This window comes from Corvus brachyrhynchos, unplaced genomic scaffold (assembly GCF_000691975.1).
Source record: "Corvus brachyrhynchos isolate BGI_N302 unplaced genomic scaffold, ASM69197v1 scaffold48, whole genome shotgun sequence".
NCBI lineage: Eukaryota > Metazoa > Chordata > Aves > Passeriformes > Corvidae > Corvus > Corvus brachyrhynchos.
This window is the reverse complement of record NW_008240027.1, coordinates 3690775-3717195: the sequence shown is the minus strand read 5'-3', so window position 1 is coordinate 3717195 and position 26421 is coordinate 3690775. Positions and strand designations below refer to the sequence as shown.

The following is a 26421-nucleotide window of genomic DNA, read 5'->3' as shown; positions in this document are numbered from 1 at the left end:
CAGGAACAAGAGGATTCTCTGGCAACTGCGCAGCACCAGCACCTCGTTCAGAGTGACTTTCCCTGGTCAGAAATGCAGGACTGTGGCCATTTTTAACTTGGTACTCAAACTAGCCCATCTGTCAAGTGTTATGTAGATGTGTGCTACTATTAGAAAGGAGCTGTCACAATAGCATAAGTCTTGCCAACCCTTTGAATTTCCTTGCAGTTGGGCATTCCCACACATGTACTGGTAGTATTCCTGGAAATTATGTTCCCATTGTCTTCCTACATCAGTATCTGCAGCTCATAAATAGACAACAAGTACTTCTCAAAACACTGAATTACCCCCATGGCAAATTCATTCACGTTTATGGAGATTAGCTCAGGAAAGTCTGTGTTCCAGGAATTTAAGACTCATCAGCTTTCTAATTTAAAACTGAAATCAAGATTATGACATAGGTACATACAAACTACCTACATTTTAAACAACGGCAGCTCATCTGTCTTTATTCCAGAAGACCATTCATTTTTTCCAGTAAGAGGCTCCTTTAGCTGTGATATGTTAACTACAGAAAGAACAACTGAACCCATGATAAGCAGATGCAAGAAGAAAATAGGGTATGGGTTCTGAAGGTAAGGCTGCCTGGTAGCTCTGAGGCAGCAAGTGATACCTATTTTCAAGTTTTATTTGCACACCACTATCTGCAAGAACAAGGGGCATATTTCAGCTAAACATTCTCATCTGGACACAAAGCCCATGAATTCAGTACCGGGATGTACTGGGAGGAAAGGGTGTCATGTTTCAGGTGTGTGTCTGGTTTAATGCTTCTACGTTGCCTCTTCCCGTCCTAGTTTCAAGTATAGGGTAGCAATGGAAACATTACAGGTGAGTGTGGTAAACAAGATCGAGGGACTGAGTAGAAAAATAGCTCTCAGATGCTTTTCCTCCTGCTTCCCCCCTGCTTATGTACACGAGCTCCTCAGATGCCTCACCTACAGTCACCCAGTAATCCCAGTGCAAGAAGGATCAGGGAAAGGGGGTGGAGAAGGATATAGAAATCAGCCCCGAGTAGAAACCAACAGCAAGTTCACAAGCATGGGACTCCTCCTTTCCATGGTAATATTGGTTTTAAAATAAAACTGGTCAAACTACAGCTTTAGTGCATTACAACAAGATAATCTAGAATCATTCTCAACACAACCTGTCTTGCCTGTTTGGCATGCTTATGGGTTTTAAGCAGGATGATTGCATGTTAAGTTGATGAGGTTTATTGTTACTTGCCAGGTTTCTTGTGTCGGTTGTGTACTTTCATTAATTTTTAATTTTATGCAGCTTTTGCATACCCAGCCAATTTGAATGCACAAACTAAGTTGGACAGGTCAATGTCTATATACAGACTTTTAAAACATATTTTAGTTATACATTAGTTTTACTAGGAGCAATGCCTTGGGTGAGGGGAAAAAACTTTAAAATGCTTTCACAGACTTACGAATAGAAAACTTCAACAATGTAAATTTAAATTAAGAAAAAAGGACTATGCTTTGAATCTATACACAGCAGCAGCTAAATTAACACATTTCCTCTGAGAGGAAAGTTAGGAATCTTGGGTGTTGTGGTGAAGTAATTTGGGGTTTTCAGGGAACAGGAAAGAATTTGAAGTAACTTAATTCCTACAGTCAGAGATGCTCTCAACAGAACTTCCTCAGAAATGAGCTTTCCACCAACACAGAAGCTTCAAGGTCTGCCAAAAGGGAATGAATAGAGGTAGAAGGTGAGCAGGAACTCAGATGGAATGTGGTCTTAAACGGTATTTTCCCTTCTCATTAACTCTGCCAGCTACCTCTTAATTTCTTGCCCATTTCTATAATTCACTCAGTTTCATGCCAAAATTTCCTGCTCTTCTGCCTCAACTCTGAGGTAAAAGTAGAATTTATCATAGGGCCTTTCTCCTTGTTCAGACTGCTCTTCTTAAGCTAAGGAAACCTCAGAAAAGAAGGTGGGTAACTCTTTGGGTCACTGTGTCCTGCATGCTTCCGGGATATTCACGTCTGATACGCAACAAGAAGTGGTCAACAGCTCCTTCTCAAAGGTCTGACTCTCCACATCCAGAGAAAACTGAGCTGCTTTTGCAAAGACAAAACTTTTCATCCTCTGTTTTAGGCTATCCTGCAGTCTTTTCAATCTTGATAGACTGAACAAGGTTCAGTCGCAAGGTCAGCATGTTTTTCTTTTGTTTGCTTTATAAAATCACTTTTCCCATGCTTGGAAATTTCTCGAGTTTCTTACACATAGAGCAGCATATTCTGTCCAATTAACTGGTCTCTAAAACAGTACCCTACATCACACTATGTTTTGTTTCACTTAAGGAGACACCGTAAGATAACATCAGCAATTCTATTTGAAGTTCTGCCAAGATCTGACGCAACAGCAAAATTCCTAATCAAACCAAAGGAGAGATGGGGAAAAAAGGGACTCTTCCTTTCTTGCTAGCTATCCTTTAAAAGCTAGGAGGAAGAAGCAGAACTGGAGGTGAGAGGACATCTTTTTCAAAAGGACAATACTCAATATTATGAATAAAATCAAGTATTAGCTTATAAATTATAGAGCACAACGTTAATCACTTGGAATATACCCAAGACTAACCATGTTGTCTCTTCTGAAGCACAACTGGCAAACAGCATTTCTATGGCAAGAACAAATTGACAACAAGGAACTGACAGGTTCTGTCTTTAAGGTCTCGGTCAAACTCTGAATCATCAAGGTGGAAGGAGATGTCAGCTCTGCCCTCCGCCTACTTACCCATCAGTCACACCCTAGACAAAATTAGGGTCTATCCTGGCATCCCTTGTCAAAGCCCTGCCAAGCTATTTAGGTTTTTAATCCTTCATCCCCTTCCAGGCCACCTCTGTGCCATAAAAACATAGAAGTGATGTTTCAACCACCTGACCACTCCAGAAGGAAAATGAGTAAATAATTTGGCAATACTGCTGATCCAATTTAACATTTGTTTAAAAGGCAGTTTGCCTCAGGCATATCCCTGTATACTCAACATAAACAGGGATGCACTCATGCAATTCAAACCTCTCACTGATGTAACTTGCTGATTGCTGTGAAGCTTTTAAAGCTGTTGACATTATTAATTAGGGCCCCTTGCGTATCAGACCAAATAAGCTTTCAGGAATGTCTGGATCATGGCGTCTCTGCTTAGAAACATTCTGACAATCCTACAGCTGCCTTGCACACGCTTCCAGCTTCTCAGTCTGCTTACCTATGTGTGTGACTCCATCTCCAAGGTCACAGTAACCAGATATTGCCTCCCTGTTTTATTGCTGACAGGCAGTTAAACTGTCCCTTTGCACTCTGATTCTCCCAGGACTAAAGTACTTTGTACCTTGTCCTGGCTATGGTTACCTGCATGGCCTGTCTGCTCACATCAGACCATGTTCTGATCCTTACCCCTTTCTTTAGAAGAAAGTCGGAAGCAGAAGTCATGGATACAGGTAAAGAAATAGCAATGTATTTACAGAATATCTCATAATAATGATTGAGCAGGGCTCACATTCCAGAGAAGTAGTCACTACATAAAGTTCATGAGGATTATCGTGCAAAAGTTGGTGGGTTTAATGTTCAGCTTGCTGCTTAGCTGTAAAGTTTTTTATTATTAAAAAAATTAAATATAATTTAGATTATTATTTATTTATTATGTCATACAGGTCTGTCATGGCTCTCTGAAAATCCAAACATTTATACTACTTCCACTTTCTGCTGGACTGAAGTGGAGGTATTTTTAAGCAATAGCTGAAATCTAGCCTGATTTCATCTTTCACAAGGACTTTTTAATCTGTATTCACCATACCTTTCCAGGTGGCCCTGGAAAAAACATCTGAAGAACATTTCCTAATACTGATATTATAAATCTGCCAACACAGCTTTCAGCTGTTCTCCTAGTTTTTCACTGCATTTTCATTATTTTCCAAATCATCATTATAGAGCTGGTAGTATTTTGTCACAGTCCTCTTCCAAAACTTCATTTAACTGCTTTCCAGTTTTTCCTTACCTTCCCCTCTTCTGGTATCCAGCCTCACTGCTTAAATACATTTACAGATCTTTACTTACACAACCTACTCCATAAAATCATGTTGCTGCTCTAGCACACACAATTTTTTGTTCATTCTTTTACACACCTTGGTCTTCATCTGGCCATTTCACCTTCACCTTTCCTGCCATGTGTCCAAAGCACCATTTTAAAAGCAGTCCCCTCTGGTCCAAATATTTGACCTTCCCTGAGTTTGCATATCTCTCTTCATCTTCATTTACAAGTATTTTCCTTTTGATGACAACAGATGAAGACATTCCCTTAGCTACCATTCTAGGCCATTTGCACTAAATGTTACACAGTTTAATTCTGATTGACCGAGTTAATAAAGCTTCTGAGGCACAAGAGAGGATAGAAGTAATCACTGTAAAAGAGAAAAGGCTTCATCATAAGAGTGCCTACTAAATGACAGGGGAAAAGTCTTTCATAGGGAAGCAGACCAGCAATTTGGCTCTGATACAAAACTTCTCTCAAAAACTGACTACTTCCTTGCTGTGACAGCAGAAGAAATCTTAAAAAAAAAAAAAAAAAAAAAAAAAAAAAATAGGGTCAGCTCTATTTTATCCAAGTCTCACAGTCAAGCCACCAAGTCATCACATTTAGAGGGACATATATTCATGCCTCGAGGATGAATGTGTTAGAAGAACACTTTAACTCTATGGTTGATTGAAAAGGGCTTCCTTCAGCAAGGAAGACAAACCTGTTCTTCAGTTCAGATCACACTGCTTGTAAGTCTGTAATCTGAAATGTTTTTCTTAACACTAAAATGTACCCACTGTCAGATACATGTATTCATAGTAGTGGTGCCTATGTCAAATCAAAAATTTCATATCACTAGGAAAATTTGCAATGACAAATAGAAGCTGAAAGAAACACATCAGTCCAAATAATACTAAGCTGCTGTGTTGATGCCAGAGAGTCAGATAGGTTGTGGCTGTTTTCAGAGTAGTAATACTCAATGTTGCTATACTCTAACTTCTTGCAGCAAGAAAGAGACCTGCCAAATGCAACAAAACTTCGCCAAACAAAACTAGTCAGCATGTGTTACAAGAGCTTTAGCACAGGTTCAGAAGATCTACAGAAACTAGGCACAAAATAAACCCCAAAACCTTTCAAACACCAGACAGTAATTGTGACTCTACTAATTTCTACTACTAAAAAGAGTTGAGAGAAATACACAGAAAAAGCTGGAGAGTTTACTGTTTTCCCTTTAGTACAAAAGCTCAGTATTAGTAAAACAAAGGTCCTAATTTGAGTAACTTCTAGCATTGCCAATTCAGCGAAGAAATAAGTTCAGTTACTAGAGAATATTCCACATCTACAGTCAAATTAATTCTTCAAATTTTTTTCCAAATTAAGTGAATTTCTAATTAGTAAGACATCAGTACCACTGATACTTTGTAAATCCACTTGTGTGCCAAAAACCCCTCAATTTTGCTTTTGTATTTTGTTTTTCTTCATTGGCCACTGTAATGTAGAACCAGGACCCAAAATACAGCACCCTTTTATTTTAAACAAACCATTTATTGATAGGAATCTGTGCACATATCTCTGCCATTAACTTGATCTCAATCAAGCCATAAAGGCAAAAAGAGACTACAGTCTTATTTTGAGAGAAAGCACAAATTCATCAGAGGACTATTGCTCCACAGTTCGAGATGAGATATAAACAGGCACAGCCCAGGGTGGAGAAGCTGACTGATTTTAGCCAGTTCAGCAGAACGTAACCATATAAATTTTTCTCTGCAATCCAGGACATGGAACATGGACACTGGGTGAGCACTGTTTTACCACAACCTCAGTAAACAGCTCAGCCATGTACTTTATACCTGAGTAGTACCATAGTCAGGAAAGAAAAAGAAATACTGAGTTTGAAGTACAGAACTGGGAGCTTGTTCTTAATTTCCGATGTTAGCTATCCTCAGCTCACTAAGCAGCCCTGAGCATGCTACTTCTTTTCTTACCTCTCTAACTGTTCTATAAAATTGAGGTGGTATTATCTACCTGTCAGAAAACTGGAAGATTTACATCTGCAAATGACTGCTGTAACATCCAAAGATAATACATAATCAGATACTGTATCTGTGTTCCTATTTTCCCATTTAATTTTTAATACTTAGGATCAAATATTTCCCATGTTACTAAGGGTTTATCCTGTATGAACGATAATTATACTTACATAATCTGCAGATGTTTTTGAAGCAAAACAATACTTTGGACTGAATTTTCCTGACACAGAAATTGTATCTTCTATCTTTTACAGTATAAGAACAGTTTGGCACTGAGCACACAATCCCCCCACTACACCAATAATGTCATCATTGGTATTCAAACACATTTGTTGGGTTTGTTTTCAAAATCTGTATGGGAGACTTGACAGAAAGTTCTGTTTGAGGCTGAAATAGTTTCCTTAGATTCCCTTTATAAATCTTTCAAATAAACATTACTATGCATGAGTAAGGAAGTCTGTCTCACCTTTCAGAACAGAGCCCACTGACATACAACTATTACTATTATAATCACAGCACTTAGAATTTGACCACAACCACAAATAAAAAGAGAGCAGAAAGAAGCCATATTTTGCTTACTTGAAGATAATTCAGCTTTTATAAATTGATACAGTTAATAACTTTCAGGTTACAGCCAAAACCAAAAATTCCAAGTCATTTCTTGTTATTTATGCCTTCATGAAGCTGCTCTTCTTGAGAATTAGGTTCCCCTTCTTACACAAGTAGCTAATTAAATATGGCATACAATTTCTTATGTCTCATCATCTCCTATAAAGGCTAGGAAACACAAGAATCAGATTTGCAGGACTTAATTGCAGCAGCTCACGTGAAAGTTACGAAGAGACACCAGTGAGTCAGTGTTAGACACATTGTCAGCTCCGGATTAGTTAACAAAGCAACGCTGTCTCGGTATCGATCACTCCAGCGGATGTTTCGGACCTCTGTCCTCCCCTCAACCCCTAATGCCACCAGACCATCCAACAGAGAGCCCCCACCTTGCAGAGCTGCTGCCAGCACAAAGGGCCCTGCAGCCACCTGAAAGCATTCCCAGGCTGTGCCAAGCACAGCGAGGGGCGACAGCTGCGGCGACTCCCAGACACAGGAAGCGCAGGGATGGGGGAAGACATTCCTACAGTTTGGATACGGCCTCAGCATCTACTGGGAAGAGGAAGTTCTGGATCACTTGCATACAGAATACCAACAACTGGAGCAGGAAAGATTAACAAAAGCCCTGCCATACAGGCTTTGGAGTTCCTTTCTCTAATCACTTCCAATGCTGTTAAGGAGCTAAGGAGAAGCGTTCCCTATAGATCTGCAACTGTAAGCATCTCTTTTCTGTTAGTGCCATCAATAATAGTTTTCAGTTCTCATTTTTACATTTCATATTAGGCAGTAACACATATGCATTTGTGTGCATTAACATCACAGACACTCCCCAGGCACAGGCAGTGAAATCCATGACTGAAATATATTTAATTTTCCCCTGCTGCCAATACCAGTAAATAAGCATTCAGAGAGGTGCCTCAGAGGTGTCTCACAAAGATTTTAAGTGATGCACTCTTGTTCTCTAGGCACAGTCATGTTAATATTGGACATATGCCAGCACAGTTATTTGAAGAACAGTAAATCAGCACCTGTCTCTCAGTATCAGCTATGAATGAGCTTACACAAATGTGCATGTTTGCCAGCTGGCAAAACACAGAAAATCCCAGAGCTGCCAACCCAGCACATCTCCATCCAGAACAGAAAACTAAACAGATCTCATTTAACCGTGCTTGAGAAATTATTATGGAAAACAAGACAAAAAGCACACAAACATTTCAGCGCCAAGGGAAACTTGCCACCTGTTTTGCCCTGGGAAAACTGCACAATGATACTCAGATTGGCACAACTTTTCCTACAGAAGAAAATCAAAGGCCCAAAGGACTCTGAACTACAGCAGTCACTGTACTAAACACAAAATCCAACCAGGGGTTATCTCCTATTGCAAGGTGCTTGTTACAGTATCAAAGTGTCTTTCTTACTGTTGACAGAATTTGTAAGCGTTCTCTCTATTTGCAAGGACAGCAAAGATTTACCTCGGACATTCTACGTATCAGATGTTCAGCAAGGCTGAGAAGAGGCCAAGTTTCCAAACAGGTGAAATATACATTTCAAAATGGATAATTTTACATTAAACTATGTTCCTTTTTTTTGACTGAGTATTCTTTTAACATTTAAGTTTATTTCAGTGATTTTTCTTCTGGCTTTTTAGTCAACAAACAAATCCTTCATTTTCAGGGTAGTTCTATCATATTTTCTAAATATTTCTTTCTTCAGCAGACAAGCTGTCTGACCCAAACAGAGAAAGTGAAACATTGTGTAAGAAGTGTTTCACCCTGTTTTAATTTGTGTTACTCAGAGAGTTCTAGACTTTACTGTAGTGATGCCAAGCAGGATTGCAGGAAGAAGCATAATGGAAGTACAGTTTCGAAAATTTTCTTAAAGTATTTCAACACCACTACAAAAGACAAGGCTTTCATTAAATCTGCTGCCTGGTGATGGCTTTTTATTTAATCCCAGTGTTTGCTCAGATGATGTTTTAAGATTATTATAACACACATCTTAAGACTTCTACGCAGAAAATAAATCAATAAATACCAGAACTTGTTTCAGGTAACAAATATTAATTAGCCCTCTGTTCTACCTTGCATTTCAAAGCATTTTCAGTTCCGCTAAAAGTAAGAGTGCTCTACACCTCAAATATATGTAAATATCATTAAAATTCAGAATTGCCTAAGTGGGGAGGAAGTGTTTTGACCCAATGGTGCAATCCGTAAAGACTAACAACACAGATGAGGTTTTTAATTCCTATATTAATGATCTGTTGGAGTATTGCCTATTTATTACTACTTCTCACTGTAGCCTATGCCCTATAAAAGCATTTGCTAATTAAGTGACAAGGACTAGGATGACAGCAGCTTGGCACCTCAATAGCAAAAAAAACCATTAGCAAGACAACTGCCTGGTTAAGTGGTTTCCATACAAATCACCTTAGCAGTTGGAAGAAGGGCTCCAAAAGGCTTATACTTCACACAGCGTAAGAAAAATCAAACTCACAAGAGTTCTACTTTGACTAAGAAAGCACCAGCATCCTCAGGATTTATGCCTCATCTCAAGCCTGCAATGGTGCTTCTTCCTACTCCTGACAAGAATCAGAATAGAAAGAAACAGATCAGAATCACCTCTCTGATACAACTCCAGAGCTTGAAGTGAAGTTTCAGAGTTATTCTAGCCTCCTTGGCTAGATTACATAATACAGTGACTGTGTTCCCAAACAATTAGTAGTTTGTTTTAACATTGTAACTTCACAGAAGAGACCTTTGGCCTCCAATACCTTGCTTCTGTCACCTTGAGCAAGGTGAGTTTCCTTCACTAGTCAAAAGGAAAAGATTTTCAGCTTAAAATTCAATCCTATAAAAAAATCAGGCCAAAAGGCATCCATGGACACGAAGACTTGCTGTCTGTTTTTCTAACTGGCATCTTATCACACAGGGAGAGCAGGGACAAGTCCAATGGCTCTACACTTGAGTGAGGGAAGATATGCCCTGGTCAAATGGGTGCCACTTTTCAGTCACAAAGCATATACCCTGTGCCTACAAGATGAAATATTATATCTGCATAACCAAAACGTAGGATAACCCACTTAACTCATTCCCTACTCCTTTTCCACCTAAAAGGATGGCTTCTACCACTATTTGTCATAAGCAGATCTTGAAGTATCTCATTTCACCTGATGTAACTACAGCAGTTTCAAGAGGAAAAAAATACACGCATCAGTTTAAAAAAAAAATTCCAATTGTCTAGACCACTGCTTTCCAGAATTGGTGGTCTTAAATTGCTGGAAGCTCTAAATTTCTCAACACTTTGCCAAGCTTAATCAAGAACATTATCAAGAAAATAAAGATGGCCACAAATATCACAAATAAAGCAACAGGAGAGAGAACATTTTTGGTTGGTAAGGCAGGTCCCATAGACGCTTAATTTTTTAAAATAAGCACAATTCTTATTACAGCTTGTAGCCATAGGGCTTTATCCTGCCTTTCTCATTACACTGAAGATCACCTTCAAAGAACTATTTCCTTATTGTAAGACTGTTTATGCACTGTAATGACAATTTTTGTACAGCAAACACATTAAGACTGAAGTCATCCACTGAATCACTTCTCTAGTAAAACAATTTTTATTGGTTTCTTTGTCCTCATGTGTTAACACCAAGTGTTACAGATCTCCAACTTCAGAGAAGTCAAATATCCAATGTTGAAAAAGTATTTAAAGCCTACAACTTGAAAGTTTCCTACAAATATTTCATAGAATAACTAAAATAAAGTATCTTTTAAGCCTATCAAATAGTACCACAAATATCATGGATATTGTGTGATCTCACCTCTAATGTTTTACAGTTTTTGAAGAACACTTACATGTTCAGTCTGATCAGGCTCCTAATTCCAGAGGCAAATAAGATCCTTTTCCAGTGCAAACCTTTCATTAAATGTTCAGAACAACACATGACAAAGTGAGAGAACTTTGAAACTGAAGCCATAAGGACAAAGAAAAAGCATGAGAAAGATTTGAGATTTCCAGTGAAATTTTACATTATCAGTGCTGCTCTCAGACTATTTTTAACCTGAATACCAGAAAATCTGTGTTATACAGAAAGATGTTTTTGTTGTGTTTCAAATTTCTAAATTGACAGTGTTACTATTTTGTTCCTTAAGACAAAGTGACAATCATTCTAGATAGAGAAGGCATGAGGAAAGCATTTATTGATGATGGAAAGCAATTCTTCCAGATGCTTTCTCAATTCCTCAGTAAATTTGTACCATCCCTTTTCCAGGAGCTTCTGCCCTTCCCCCTCAACCAGGTGAAGGGACTAACCATGCACATCATCTTCACAGGAAGTCAGAGCAGCCTGATCTACTGTTGGAGACTTTTCAGTCCAGTGTGGTTATGATGCAACTACTCCTCTCTTGCTCAATAAAATTGATTCTTCAGAGATACTAACTCCTGGGTACCTCCCACTGCAGTCATCTCTACTATTAGCTTTAAACAGTAAGTTAAGGAGTTGTCCACACAGAATGACATATAAAGCTGCTCTTGCCCTGTGACAAAAGGATTAAGAGCAAGATGACAAGAAGCCTTTTCCCACTTTCCATGCTTTTTGACTCCATAAATCTATAAAGCCAAGAAAAACATAGGTTTAAAGTGAGGCAAGAAGGCCTAAACAGCAATAAAAACACCAAACCTTGTTGTTAAGCAAAACTTACAGAAAGCAATTATGCCTACTGGGAAAGAATTAGTTTCCAGGGGGAAGAAAAAAAAATAAAAAATCAGTGTGATTATCTGCAATACAATACTAATGACAAGAGGAGAACTCTTGTTACTGCCTTATAAGTCTGGGGACATGATACACACACAGTGTTAACCAAGCTATGGTTCCAGCAACTCTAAGTCTCACGGCCAACAGTTACCATAAAGAAAAACAGCTACACACAGTCAGCCTTCCTATCTTCCTCTACACAAACATTCCCCCAATTAAGTCACTTCATGGTGATATTAACATCACCTTGAAGAATGTCATGTTGGCCTAAAGTCTGGTGACAAAGCAGTGAAACTGTTCATAAGCAAAAGCCAGAGATGTACTGAGTCAAATTTATCTCTTAGTTTGGTATTAACAAAAAAATAAACTTCTTCCTGTTGTCAGTGTTTATGTTGGGAGTTTTGAAATAATAATCAAAAGGGTATGATAGAATTGAGAAAAGTTTTCCTCCAGTTGAAATACCCAGATTCGCCTTGATTTATGCTGACAATTAACCCCTTCCTCCTCAAAAGAATTCAGCAGGGAAGGTACTGGCTTGACAGTCTTGAAGACTGACATCCCATTTATGCAGCAAACAGGCACACAGAGGAGAGTAAGAACTTGCTTGTAGAGCCCTGGGAGAGTGCTGAGGCCCTGTCCTGCAGGTGGGAGCTCCAAACCAATTCTGTTCTTGGCCATCCTGCAAAGATCAGCAGTAATGCACAGACTCAGATTTAAAACACACTGACAGCTCAAATATTGCAGTGCCTGTTTATCTGATAAAACCCTGGTTAATAAAGATTCCAGTCCAGGAAAGTGCTGTCTGCAAACTCTGAGACACTGTTTCCAACACCTTCTCCAGTGGGATTTTGCTGAGTGTGGGCTGAAAAGCAAGCAGCAGGTCCCTTGCCCTTTTCCCTGTACCTTTTCCATGTCCTTTTTGCAGTCATACTCTCCTTTTAATATGAACTTGCATTCCCTTCCTTGCACGTTCATTTTTATAACTACTCAAATATCTGCTTCCCTCCTTCCACATACTCACAGACGTGTTACTCTTCTGACTAAATGCCACAGGAAAATGGAACCCTCTGTCAGTAATGAGTTGCTAGTAGAGTCAATAAGCAAATAGGAAGGACCAGCTGTAGAAACAACTCAAACTGGGAGGTTCTATCTATAGAAGGATCATTTAAAAATAATAAATTACAGCCTGGATACACCAAAGGAGGCTGTAGAATCTTTTATAATTGAAGTTTACAGGACAAGCCAAAAGTAGCTGCCAAGAACAGAGCAGAAATACTTATGCCTGGCTTACCTAAGGATACTGTAGTAATTTTCACAACACCCCTACCTAGATTTACATTAATTGTCAATTTAGGTGATAAGATTGATTAAGCAAAATGTATACATGTTTTGAAATAGCAATATACATAGACTTCTGTAAGGCATCTGACTCCATGCCACGACCAACTACCACCAGGTTACAGCCTGGCCTGTGACAGCTGAAGATAGACTTGGATATGACCAAGCAGGGTAAGACAGGGGAGTCTCCTCATGGAGCTTCCTGAGGAACCAAGCAAGGGCTCCTCTCACCCAGTATTCTGCATTGCCTTCCTCCTGATGGAAGCTGCCACTCAGACAATCTGAAACTTCTAAGTTTGGAGCATTCAAACCTATACCCTGTTCATGTTATTTCACTAAATAGTGAAAGCTACTTCATATCTTAAATCTATCTGAGCAAAAATCAACATATCCAAATGAAAACTTTCATTACAAACAAGGACTGAAGGCTACAGAACAGGAGCTCCACACCCATTAAACATAAGGCACTAATGTGCCATGATAGCAACAAGTGATGGGCATTATAAGAGTGTGACACAAAGCTGAAGGATGGTTTTTACATGCCATTGTTGAGAAAACTAGGGCGTGGTATTGTTTTTGAGATCTTCAATTCAGAACTGAATTAAAAAACCAGCAAGGGAGGTATACCTGTTCTGTATGTGGTGTCAATATACACTCTAGACAAAGTTCCAGTTGCTGGTAAAATTTAAAGACCTCAGATGATGTGGCTGCGTGTAGATAACCCAGTAAATCTTCCAAACCTTAACTGTTTGAGAAGTTCATAATGCCTTTATTTTTTATGTATAGAGTTCAACTGTAAGACATAACAGGCAAAGTATAACATGATAGAGATACTCATGCCCACCAAGACAGATACTCTCTTTTTTTGGTCAAGTAACCTCTCATAACTTTTGGGTCTGAAATCTCATGAGTTAATCCCTCACTTACTGTACTGTTCAGTTCCTACTCTGCACTGTTATTCTAGTAAGCAAGTCCTGTCAAACCGAGGTCAGAGGCAACAGAAGAAAGTGACATCAAACATTTCTGCACTAGACTCCTCAAGGCCTGCAAAATTACAGACAAACAGAGAAATGTTAATCCGAATGGTAATGAAGTCATAAAGTACAAAAAAACCCCAAACTTCCCATTGAGTCACTTTGGGAAAGCCAGATCAGTAATCTCTCCAATCTCCCACAGTCTAGAACAAGATGTTCCAGAGATCAAGCCCACCAGCATGACAATGCACCCATGAGACATAATATCACAAATTATACACTATCTAGTATCATTTATGATTTGTATGTTAGAGGCAACAGAACTACCAGTTTTACCAGAAGTGCATTACAAGTACGTGATAAAAAGAATTATATATGTGTTCTTCACAGTACCTCTGAGCACAGCTCCAGCCCCATTTCTCCTTTCACATTAGACAGCTGGATGCTGCTTATCTTTAAACACCTCAAAGACATTAAATAAATACAAGAAACGGGATCCTAGCCTCAGGTACAAGGTACATATTTGGACAGGCACACATTTCCTGATCAGTCGGCACTTTTGAAAGTCAGAGAACATAAATTTGACCACACAAATAAAGACTAGCAACTAATTGATGAGGACCATCACTTCAGGGTATTCAAACAGGATAAACCCATACAGCACAAATACCCTGAGGATACTGACCCTTTTGCACCCACCACCCATCTTAAGTCATCCAAAAGTATGATGCCCTCTCTTTGTATTTATACTTGGCCTTGCATTCTCGTAGTGCCAGTTTCGTTATGTGTGGAGTCCATACATCATCAAATAGCACTAACATTTTGCCAGCATTTGTTTCCAAGTCATATCAGCACTAAGATTCACTGTATCTTATTTCTCATATGGCTTCAATGTACCTCTCTAGATATTTTCATAAATAAGTGAGACAAATGTGATCTAAAAGGAAATATGATAAAGTAGCAACGTAAAATCATAACCAAAAAAGTAGCTTGTGGATCACAGGTAAACTTCAAGATTATCAAGACTGAAGGAATCTCTTGAAAATTTTAGAAATGCTTGAATGGGAAGCAATACCAAAAAAAGGTAAATCTGCTGCACAAGTGCAAAACCAAGAAAACCATGTAGCCAGAAGTTCTACAGAAAGGATCTCAAGTTATAGGGGATCATAAACTGAGTGCTTAGCACATGGTGCTGTCACTAAATATGCTGAAATAGGAGGGCTGATTTTCATCTCAAAATTTTTCTATGGAGACACCCACACTCAGCTGCTTAGTGCTTCTGTTCTAAAAGGCATTTGTTCTGCACTGTGTCTTGTACATCTTATATTCACCTTTGCCCATCTATCATAAAACAAGCATCTCATTAACTGTTTTTTGAAGTATTACACCCCTTTTTCACTGCTCACATAAATAACCTCCCCAGGTGTACACTCAAGATACAAACTCTACTGATACATTGCTTCCCGGCTGTCCAAAGACTTCATCATTCCTCAACAGCCTAAACGCGCAAACTCCCCAGTGACCAACCTGTACAGCAACACAACTTCCCTACAAACAAACGCACAGGACTCCAAATTTGTACAATTCTATATTGGATCAATGACTCCTGTTTTCATGTATACCAAATAACAAACTGCAAAAAGTCCATTTTTAATGCTGGAATGTCACAAGTATTTCCAGTCTCTCTCAAAAGTTCAGCTACAGAATGTGGAGCCAACAAGAACACCTGAAGGAAATTTACAGCAACTTGAATATTTAGCACTGACTTTGAACCTGAAGGTAAATTTGAATAGAAGATCATCCTCGATTTTAGTCTGACTGCTGTTACAAAACACACATTTTATAATTAATAGTATCTATTTCCTAATACAATACTTCATTTCAGTATGATGCTTGAATGCCCCCACAATTCCTTACAGCTTCATCAGCCATTACTGGTTTTCCCAACTAGGAGTTTAAGGGTTTCGGATCATGGGCACTGTTCATTTATACAAACAGTCTCTGCCTAGCTTGATCTTAAAAGCAAACCTCAGGGTGCTGCACTTGCCATTGAAATTTAGAACAGGTATTAGTCAGTCAGCTGTTTCAAACTAGATTGCTGGTTTTTTGACAAAGTTCAGTTTTTCTAAACTAGTTTCTATAACATCTAGTATTCAGTGAACATGAATTTGAAGTGTTGTAGTGATGGCTCACCAAGTCAAAATGCTAGTTTAATACTCTGTTCTGAATAAACCACAAATTTTAATATATTTATGAATAAACAAGCACTAGAAATGTTAAAAGATCATTCATAGCATATATGACCATTAACATACAGATCTGAGCTGTAACATACTCCTATTCCCAAGTTAAGAGAAAACAACTTCTATCTACCACAATAGACTATATTTTAAAAGAAAGTTCCACAGAAAAGGATGGAGGGGAAGAAATCGCTGAAAAAAACCTGTCAGCTACATAGCAAAACAAAAATCCCAAACCCTCAAACTGTCCAAGCATTTTTTGCTAAATCACTTGAGTGAACCCAATGTATGACACAAAACAATAGACAAATACATTACTGGAAAAGCTCTGGGGACATGGTGGGTTTTGAGACACCTTTGATGATTTAAAGGGAAAGCTTTGTTGCTCTTGTAAAATTATTTACACAGTAAGTCTAGAACTATCCTGGATTCTTCTCAACTTCAATCATTTACCTGTGAGCCTGCAGATCAAACTGAAATTTAACTGTGTCAAGCCACGAGGCTCTCCTTACTGGAAGCACATCAAGGTTCTCACATGAAATCTGATCATCGGCACAGTAGGATTAATGACAGAGGTGGTCAGGCTGATAAAGCAGCAGAACAGAAACCTGCTTAAATGAGTTTGGAACTGCATCTACGATAAGGTCGTAATGCATTCTCACCCCTTCGCGCCAGAACTGCGGAGAGACTCTGGTCGAAACTGATGCGAAAGAAAAGACTTTATCACTCAGTGTCTGCCTGCAGGAGGACTGTGGTTGTTTCTGGGAAAACAGACACCAGATACTCAGACTATCACCATTGCTCCCCCAGTAATGCCACCAACTCTATCCAACACCTTGGGATGTCTAGTTTAGCTCACTGCAAAGGAGAATAGCAGGGGAAGGTTTTTAAAGAATTAGAGGACTTGTTTATGCACACAAAAATAAACTGGATATCAGGGATTTCTCTCAATCAATAAATTCTCAAATTAATCAATTACTATGAATGCTGGAAATTCACCTTTACTTTTAGATACTTTTTTCCCTCCACCTGAATTCTGAAATTCACACAAAAATAAACCTAGTTACTTAGGCACGACCCAAGTCTATGGGTACCTTTATACATGTCACAGCACCTTCGCCACAGAAGCTGCAAAGATAAATTCCAGTAACACAGAACTTTAAAATTCAATTCGTTTAACATTAGGAAATGTCTCAGTACGAGACCAGTTGCTACAAAATGCATTACAGAAAGTTTTCCAAACACGGAAATAAGAAAAAAAAAACAACCTACCAAAAACCACCAAACAAACCCTTGTTTTCAACTGTTACAGAAGCTGGCTTTATAAACAAATATCCTGTACCAAGTCTCCTACACACTCCAAATAAAGTTCTTCATGTCTACCCATGTGAAAGAATTTAAAACTTGTGTTAGTGAAAACTAAAATTTCATGTATCTAGCTAAACAGAAAAACTTTTGTGGAGTGACTTGCCTTTACACAAGGGGAGATGTATACATGGAGATCTGAATGCCTTTGGGTATTAAAGCAATATAAAAATAATTTCCATTTTCTAATGCAGGTATCTATTTACAGCAATAAAACTGGATAAAGGGTTTTTTGGTTTAACTTCAAGAAAAAAAATACATGAATTGTCATGGAATGGACATAATATACTGTAAGATAGTTTTCTGGCATTTCACTGAAATGGAAGTAACGTGGAAGGTAACTTCATGTAAAGCCAGGAACTAGAACAAGGAAACAAATTATTTTTTCAATGCCTGAAAGTCAACTCAAATGTCCTGTTCCTCTACAATAAACTTTACCAGAACAGTTAGAGCAGCAGAAACACTATAAAAGTGGTTTGACAAGTTGCTTTAAGAAGATCTTTTCCATATCCGACATTCACAGCAGCAAGCCACTGACAACATCAGATTTTCTCATTCATATTATTTACTTCAAACCAATCTCTGACTCTTCAAGTTAGAAGTGTGGCATTAGCAGCAAAAGAAACAGAGAAGAGCAGTTAATTGTACTGCAATTTCAGTGCAATAAGATCTGTGGTTCCAAATTCAGCAACCATGTATGGAATTCCTTAACACATGCATCTAAGTGTTGTGAGGCAAAGACTACCAAACGAATGTGTACCATCCCACAAAACCAATAAACGAGCTAAATTAAAGACATTTACACTTACATATGGGAGAACCAACAGCCATCAGTGTTTAACACTCCATGAATGCAAAAATACATGGCAGAGGTCAAAAAATAAAATGAATTATTTTTAGCTGTTTCTGTTTCTCCCAAATAGCTCTTCAATTCCTCAAATAAATTATAAGTGACAAAAAAACAGTTGGAAGAGTGATAGGAGAAGTATTTGGAGCCTGAAAGTTCTTCACCACTCACTCATCCTGAGTGAAGCAAATACAAGGACTACCATTTGACTTCAGTGGAAAGCACTTTGGCTGACACTCTCGTACATTCTCATCATAAAACAGGAAGCAATCAACATTGAGAGGAAAAAACTAAACACACACCTTGAACACCTCAGAGAAGAAACCAGAGCCAATTTTCTCGCATGTGAAGTCATCAAGACGAGTAAGTCTGGAAAAGGCACTTATCAGGGCTCTGTATGAAGAGGTACAAACTCTTCCCATCTGGGATGCAGTCCCTTCTCCAGTGCCACCATCAAAGTCTTCAGCGCGCTCCAGGCGTGGTGGAAATCCTGCTATTGAGTTCCGCTTACTTCGGTCCATCTTGAAAACAAGACTTTATTTCACTACAGGAGGACTTCTCACATCTTAGGCAATTTGCTGTCTTCTCTACTCTTGTGGGATCCTAAAATACAAGAAATTGAGATTGCCATTATTGTGAAGATACCTAGTAAGTTTGATAGGACTCCAACACCCAGCTTACACCAGTTTAAGAGAGTAAGAAAAGAAAGAAGATATCCAAGCAGTGGCACAAAAAATAAAGAAATATAACAAACCACCACACAACATCAACAGTAAAGACAGCAATCTAATAAACTTTTCCTTTAGATTAATGCAAATACCCTATGCTCTGGCTGTTCTGAAACAAATAGGCTTGGAACTCAAAATTTAGCTGGTAACAAACAACTCTCATTCCCTTCCCATCAAACCCATTCTTTTTTTTACTTAAGTTCTGGTTGCTAAAGCAAGCAACCAAGCAGGAGGAAATCCACAAAATGTAACACTCTATTCTACTTCAGTTGCAGTTGGTGGCCAATCTACAACAGCAAGAAACAATTTCACTTTCGTGAGTGAACAAGGGATCCCAAATTATAAAAAAAAAAATAGATCAACTTTCAATTGACATAAAGAAAGTTATTAGCTTGAAGTATCAAAACCTTGTTTTTAAAGCTTCCACTTATAAGTATTCCAAGACCAATTCCTTACCTGTTAGGAACACAAGTTTATATCCACTGAACACGTAGCCCCAAAATTTATAAAAACACCTACAATCCTGCTACAAAAAGGAAGTATTCTTATAACAATCTGCCAGACAAATTTTCCCCACAAAGCTACTTTTCAAAACTATATTAATTTCAGTTCAACTGAAAACACAGGAAACAAGCTACATTTGCCAAGTAGGAGAAAAGGGGGAAAAAAGGGAGGGGGACCAACAATTTTTTTTCTTTTTAAGAGGATGATGAAGTAATCAGGATGACTCTGGAGCCCATCAAATTCAGCTTGGACTGGCAAACTTGACAGGTGGCCTGCTTTTATTTTTTCTTTAAACCTTAGACTTAGGAGGTTATTCATCTTTTCCAAACTCCACTGTTCATTTACAGCACTTTGTTGAGCACCTACAAAGCCTGAACAAAGTGAACAGTCACAAAGAGGATACATTTCTTTTTTTTTTTTCCCCTGAGGGTAAATGAAAAGCTAGAGGGAGGGGAAGGAAACAATAAAATAATTTTTAAAAAAGGTGGGCAAAATAACCACAGAGCAGGCAATTACACTTCTATTTACAAAGATGTACAGAACCTGAACAATACACTAAATTTGAAAAGCATCTCAAAACCAGAGGCACACCAGCTGTCCTCTGAAAATACAGCAGTGCTGCTATATCCATGTTTTGTATGCAGTGTATCTTTTAGAGATGCTCTGTGCCAACACATCAGGCAAACACATAGTCCTTCCCTGCTTTCAGAAATAAGCTCTGTTGAACTGTCTGGAATTAATTTGAGGTTGTCCGCTCCAAAAAAGAAGGGTGTTTATTTCAAACATCTTAACACCTCTCTAAATGGATGCCAGTGGGTATAAGAGACTCTTACCAAGGCCTGATTACGAAAATTTAATCTCTATCAAATCCCACATCATGGTTTTCCTACAGAATTTTGTATGGAAACTCCCATATGCCTGATCTTACTGCACTTTTCAGATGATGGTGGCCAGCTGCCACACAGGAGATCAGGATCCAGTTTCTGATCTCCTATTCTTGACTCAGGAGCCTTGAGGGTCTGGAAAAGGCACAGAAGCACCACAGGAAGATAAAGCCCATTACATGTCCTCAATGGAGAAAAATAGTCCAGGGAACTTCTTCAGCTACAGACAAGATGCCTCGGAATTTCCAAGGCCCACTTAAATAATTCCTTTTGATCTGAAAAAGACAAGCTATCTTTTGGTTACTTTTCAAGGAGATAAAGAAAGAACTGTCTATGGAAGGAGGACAGACAGAGGAAACCGTGGTATTAGCAATTTGTTTTTTGGATCAGGAGATGCTATTTTTGAAGACTGACCAGAAAACCTACTGCAACTGAATAAACAACTTTTTAGAACTTATTTCCATCAGAGTAGCACCCACATGCACCCGACGCTTCCCTTGGAAGGAGGCGAGCATTTGCCCCTGGAATTGCACAACGTGACAATCCAGTATCACAGGATACCATAGGATCACCACTCCACAGAAAGTGGAGCTTGCAGAACCCCCCAATAAATCCAGTGAAACAACACATCCACACCGAAACCCAGCAAACTAAAGACCAAAAGTTCTCAGGCAAAGCAAGATTAAAAAACAAAAAAAACAAAATAGGAAAGACTGCCATTGTTTTAACTAGAGGAAGATACCAAGTTAGATAAGTAATATTAAACAGGAGGAAAAGCCTAACTCTCTTAAGTACCAGATGCCATTAACAAAAGATGGCCTCAACACAGTTTCTACATCTATTTAATAAAGCAAAAAATCTCCCTCACACATATACACATCCTTTTGATTGAAATCACATGGTGAACTTTGCAAAACTCTACAAATTCCACAGTGAAAGAAGAGATTCTATGTACTTCACACAAAATAAACCCCAAAAGGTTTTGCCATCTGGATTCCCAAGTAAACCATTCCTTCATTTTTGCCTGCTGGAGTTTACCTTTCCAGATAGCTACACAAAATCCTTGGAAATTATTAGGATACAGCTCCATTATCTTGCCCAGGATTGCATACACAGAATCAGAGGAAAATTTCAAGTGGGCATAATTCCAAGTGGGCCTCCTGTCATTTTGGCCAATTACACTAATGATCACATTCTCAATGAAATCAACCAAGGTTTAATTGACTGTCAAGTCAGTCTGAGGTACTTTAATTTACTACCTTGTATGGTTAATTAAAGTGCACTGAACAGAATCCAAGACTATCCTGCAAATCCTGTAACCAACTAAAAGGTTGTTGGGTGGTTTTTTTCATATTAAGGTTCAGCTCAAAAACTCTTAAGTTGTGCTCAACAGACACACTACACACTAGAAAAAACATTTCCTAATAAATTCTCACCTTTCAGAACAATTTTTCTGACACCCTTACGTAAGAAAAATGCACCCCACTCTGCCAAGACCAAAATAATTCTGAAATTCACCTCTCAAAATGCACATCTGCCCCATTCAGCCATTTCTTACATTTCTAAAAAGCACAATTTCAGAATGTTTCATGCCCTACCACATTTTAACTTCTTGGCTTACCAAAAAACACCTTGAAGAAAAAAAGCCATATTAATATTATATTAAGATCAGTTTCTTCACTGCATGAATGCATTAATTTTTTAATTGTAGAAATTACTATAAATACAACTATCAGCATTAATTTGGTTAATTAGAGATTTACCTTTCAAAACCAGTGCCTGAGCCTGCAATTATTTAAAGATGGAAACCCCACAACAGCACATCAAGTTATACGCTAAACATCAGTGTCAAACTAACAGGCGGCATATATTAGCCAGTAATTAACATTTTATACGTCACAGATATAAAAATGGGTAAGGCTCCTCAACTTCAGCAGCATCCCTTTAATGCCCCAGAGTATAAAACAAGATCCTTCCAAAAAACTTTTCAACTCATTACTAAGAGGTTTTCTGTCCCCAGTATCTTTATAAATACGTGCATATTTGCACTCAAATGTCAAACTCACAGTTTCCTAAAAGATGGCCCTAATAACAACAACCATTTTTAGACACACAGACAGTCGCTAGGCGTTCAGCCTGGAAAGCAATAAATCTGGTGGACGCATGTTACTAATTTGAAAAGGTTTTCTGAAGAACAAGATGCCAAAGCTTTGACAAAAGTCATTTGCCAAGAGTTAACTATTTAAACTTGTAGACTGATGAAGCTCCAACAGCCAGCACTACAAAAACATAAAGGAATTAAAGGAATTATGCTGGCAAGTGTCACTCAACAAAATAACTTGAGGGGGAAGAAGACTTCACTGTAGTACTGTGCAAATTTCAGAAGGACTACAAAGAAATGTAAGGAACAAAATTTTCCAAAGACTGAATTGACTGAGGTCCTTAGCCTGGAGGAAAAAAAAATAAAAACAAGGAAAAAAGGCTTAAAAATTAAACACAAGAATTTAAACTCAACAATTTTGTTCTCAGCTGCTGTCATCTGCTTCCCTAGCAGAGGAAAGTTCCTTGGTTTGTCCATAACTTAGCTTCTTGTCGTTGAGAGGAAGACAATATGAAATATTTACAGATGAGGTAGCTACAAATACCAGAGCTTGGGCTATGTTTGGCCCAGCTCATCCCGAAGTCTTTTTTGACTACTTTATGGGACAAGTCTTTAGGTTTAGTTTATAGTCTTAGTTACAACACCGCATTTGAACATGAAAATCCCAATATTTTCTATTCTCACTTACATAACATTTTGCTTTCATTTCATTTCCCCCGTACAGAATAATTCGCAGTTCTAGCGAGTACTGTCATAGCACAACCTTCCTGCAAATTAGGACTGACATTCGTCAGAAGAGACCTGCATTAGCCCTACTACACCACTCCAGAAACTGGAAGTCTGCTGAACTGCATCATGGTTTTATAATGCAAACAAACCTCCACGAGAGGCTAAGCTGAAACAAACAGTTCATTTATTTTGTGACTGTAGCCAAGTTTAAAATGAGTAAGAGAGACCAGCTATTACTGCAGAGCTCAGGATTCAGGGCCAAGGTTGTAGGTTTAAAAATATTTTCATCATGCATAGGCATAAATTCTAGCACATATTTAGAAGGCAAATGTAACTGAGGGAGAATATTAAAAACTAAGAAACAAACAGAAAACCGCTTGATCCTTATTCCCACAGTGTAACTGCCAGCATTTTCTAGGGTCCAGTTACAATACAAGGGACCTTGCAACAATCCATTCCTCCCCTAGCCTGGTTTCAGTCACTCCAATCCACAGTGCAGACAGGCTCTAGCCTAGTTACAGAGCATCGCTAGAGTTAAATAACCACTCAAGTAGATCATGTGCAAGACACAGCTGCTGCTTTAAATGGATAATTTTAATACATTGTGTTTGCTTAACAAAACAGAGCTCAGTAGAGACACTGAGAAGCTGTTCATGCCTTCCAGGTGTCAGCAGGCTGACATTTGCTGAGCTCTTAACAAAAAGAAAGGGAATCAAAGCCTTCTAATACCAACAGGTATTGTAACATCTCAATCTAGGAATTTCCTCCCCAGTCTCTCTGCTGGGTTTTGGATGAGGGCTGACAGCTCTATTAGCATTGGGGGTTTCACATGAGACTGGAAGCAACTTTTGTTGTTTCAATGCAGCCAGTGAGACAATCCAGCACAGCAAAGGAAAGAGAACATGAATGCCTGAAAGAGGGATGAAGGCAAAGTAAACAGGCTGAATTTCATACCTGACTGACATCTCTTGGACACAATCTTATATTTATGCACAAGGCAGTCAATATTTGTATTTTCCAGCTAAAAGTATCATCTCAACAAATATTTAAGACACATTCTGTAGTGTACCCTTACTAAGCACAAGCCTGTGTTACTGGTTTCACCTTACAGTGAAACACCAAGTACCTTGTTTACTGCAGGTAGCGGCGGCACAAACGGAACAGTAACACAATCTTCACTAATTTATGAATTTTTGAAGTGAGAACAGGGCTTCCCAAATACATTGTTCTTAAGGCACTGCAGACACTGAAGTCTGCTGGTATTTACAAACCAGTCTGAAGCTCCCTGTACAATGGAAAATGCCTAACTCATAGTTTGAGAGCCACAGACCTGGAGTGTACAAGGTCATCCTTCAAAAGCAAAGTTATCTCAACCAACCCCACTCCTGGCTGCGAAAGCTGTTACATTTCTCCAATGCAACCAACAGGACAATCACACCAGAAAGTGGCTTAGCCACTACCAGCAATGTGTTCAACTTAACAAAAAGTGACAGGATCATATGAAAAGAAGCTTACAATCTAAGTCAGAAAGAAGACTTGGCAACAGACAACAGATGGAGCCAGTGTGATACAGTTGCTGATTATTAGATGGACTTACTGATGAATACACCACTCCAAATGAATATATTAGTGAACTAACAAGCAAGAAAAGGGCTTTAAGAAAAAATTACTAACATTGACCTTTTTTTGATCTTGCCTAGCAGAGCTCTTATTTTTGTGCCAGTTTGCAAGATGCCACTCTGCAAGGACACAATAAAGAGCTTTGCCATTGTGCAAATGCATGGTTGTCTGCTACAGGAAGAATACAGAAAAGGAACCTATGATGCAAGTGAACCACAAGCTTCATTCTTTTCTGCAGCAGACATAGAAGCAACAGTCCCCTCCTTTAACCCTGTATTTCTTTCATGAGTCTGTGGAACCATTTGCATAAAGGATTACAATGGCAAAAGCAAATATCTGGAATTAGAGGGTGTAACTAGGTTAAAGGAGGCCTTTTGAACTAACTGTGTCTTTCCACAGTCACAAAAATACTAAGAACTGAAGCAAGGATTGCTCTGTAGGCCCTAATTTGTGCTCGGCCCCACTGCCAGCTGTTCATCCTAATGAAAAGCCACAAAATAAATCAACGCAAAAAACAGGAGAGCAAACACTTGCCACCAGGTATAGCAAACACACCTCTGCCTTCAGTTTAAACTACTCGTTTTGCATGAAAAGTTTTACACAAACCAAAACGGACAATGGAATTACTCAGCCATGTCTAAAGCTGAACACTGCAAGAATCAGAAAATGACATTTTTATTGGCATGCAACAATAATTTCCAAGGATGATGACTAAATGGAAAGGTTTATGACTAGTCCACAGGGCATGTCAGAGTTTCTCATAAAAATTCTTATCTTAGGTTGCAAATTCCACTGCCTAATTAAGTCCATGGAACTGTAAGTCTGTTGATTTTGCAGACAATAAAATATGCTAGAACTCTGCTTTCTATTTAAAAAAAAAAAAAAAAAATCAGTTGAAGCACAAAGGCTTCTCATAAACTAGCCTAAATGTTAGCTGTTGCTTTTTTTAGAGGGGCAAACAAAAAGTTTTAAATAAAATTCAACTCAGTAGTCTTCAAATTCAATTCATTACTCTTGAAATTGTAGCTTTCAACTATTACGGCACCGCTTACAGGAACACCAAAGTGGGAAGTCCCCCGCACTTGAAGCAAAAACCCTTCCGACCCTCCAAGGAATACAACATTAAGAGTGACCACGTACATTTATACAGCACGTCTCACCTGAAGGCCATAAAGCAAGCATATATGCACATACACTTGAACACTCGAGCCTGTCATTAACGCGTGATTCACGTATTCTTACAGGGTAGCACTTAAACAGCAAAACCTGAGCCAAGCCCTCACACCTCTTGGCAAAGCGAACATTTCCAAGGCAATCCTGGCCGAGCAAAGACCCGCGCCGGGCGTACAGCACGTCTCACCTGAAGGCCATAAAGCAAGCATATATGCACATACACTTGAACACTCGAGCCTGTCATTAACGCGTGATTCACGTATTCTTACAGGGTAGCACTTAAACAGCAAAACCTGAGCCAAGCCCTCACACCTCTTGGCAAAGCGAACATTTCCAAGGCAATCCTGGCCGAGCAAAGACCCGCGCCGGGCGCTCCCAGACCCTTGCCCCTGGAGCAGAGCGCGGCTTTCCCGCGGCGCCCGCCACCCCTCACCTGCCGCCGCCGGGGCGGACACGGCCCCTCCCACGCCCG

General features: G+C 38.9%; 1 protein-coding gene across 1 annotated transcript in view; it reads right to left on the bottom strand.

Annotated features, from left to right (window-relative positions):
• The window catches only part of TESK2 (testis-specific kinase 2), a 72795-nt gene extending 53961 nt beyond the window's left edge, over positions 1–18834 (bottom strand). Inside the window, 1 exon segment of the mRNA XM_008640782.2 lies at positions 18513–18834. Coding sequence (XP_008639004.2) covers positions 18513–18731 — 219 coding nt within the window. The 5' untranslated portion in view covers positions 18732–18834.
• Positions 18835–26421: the final 7587 nt, after the last annotated feature.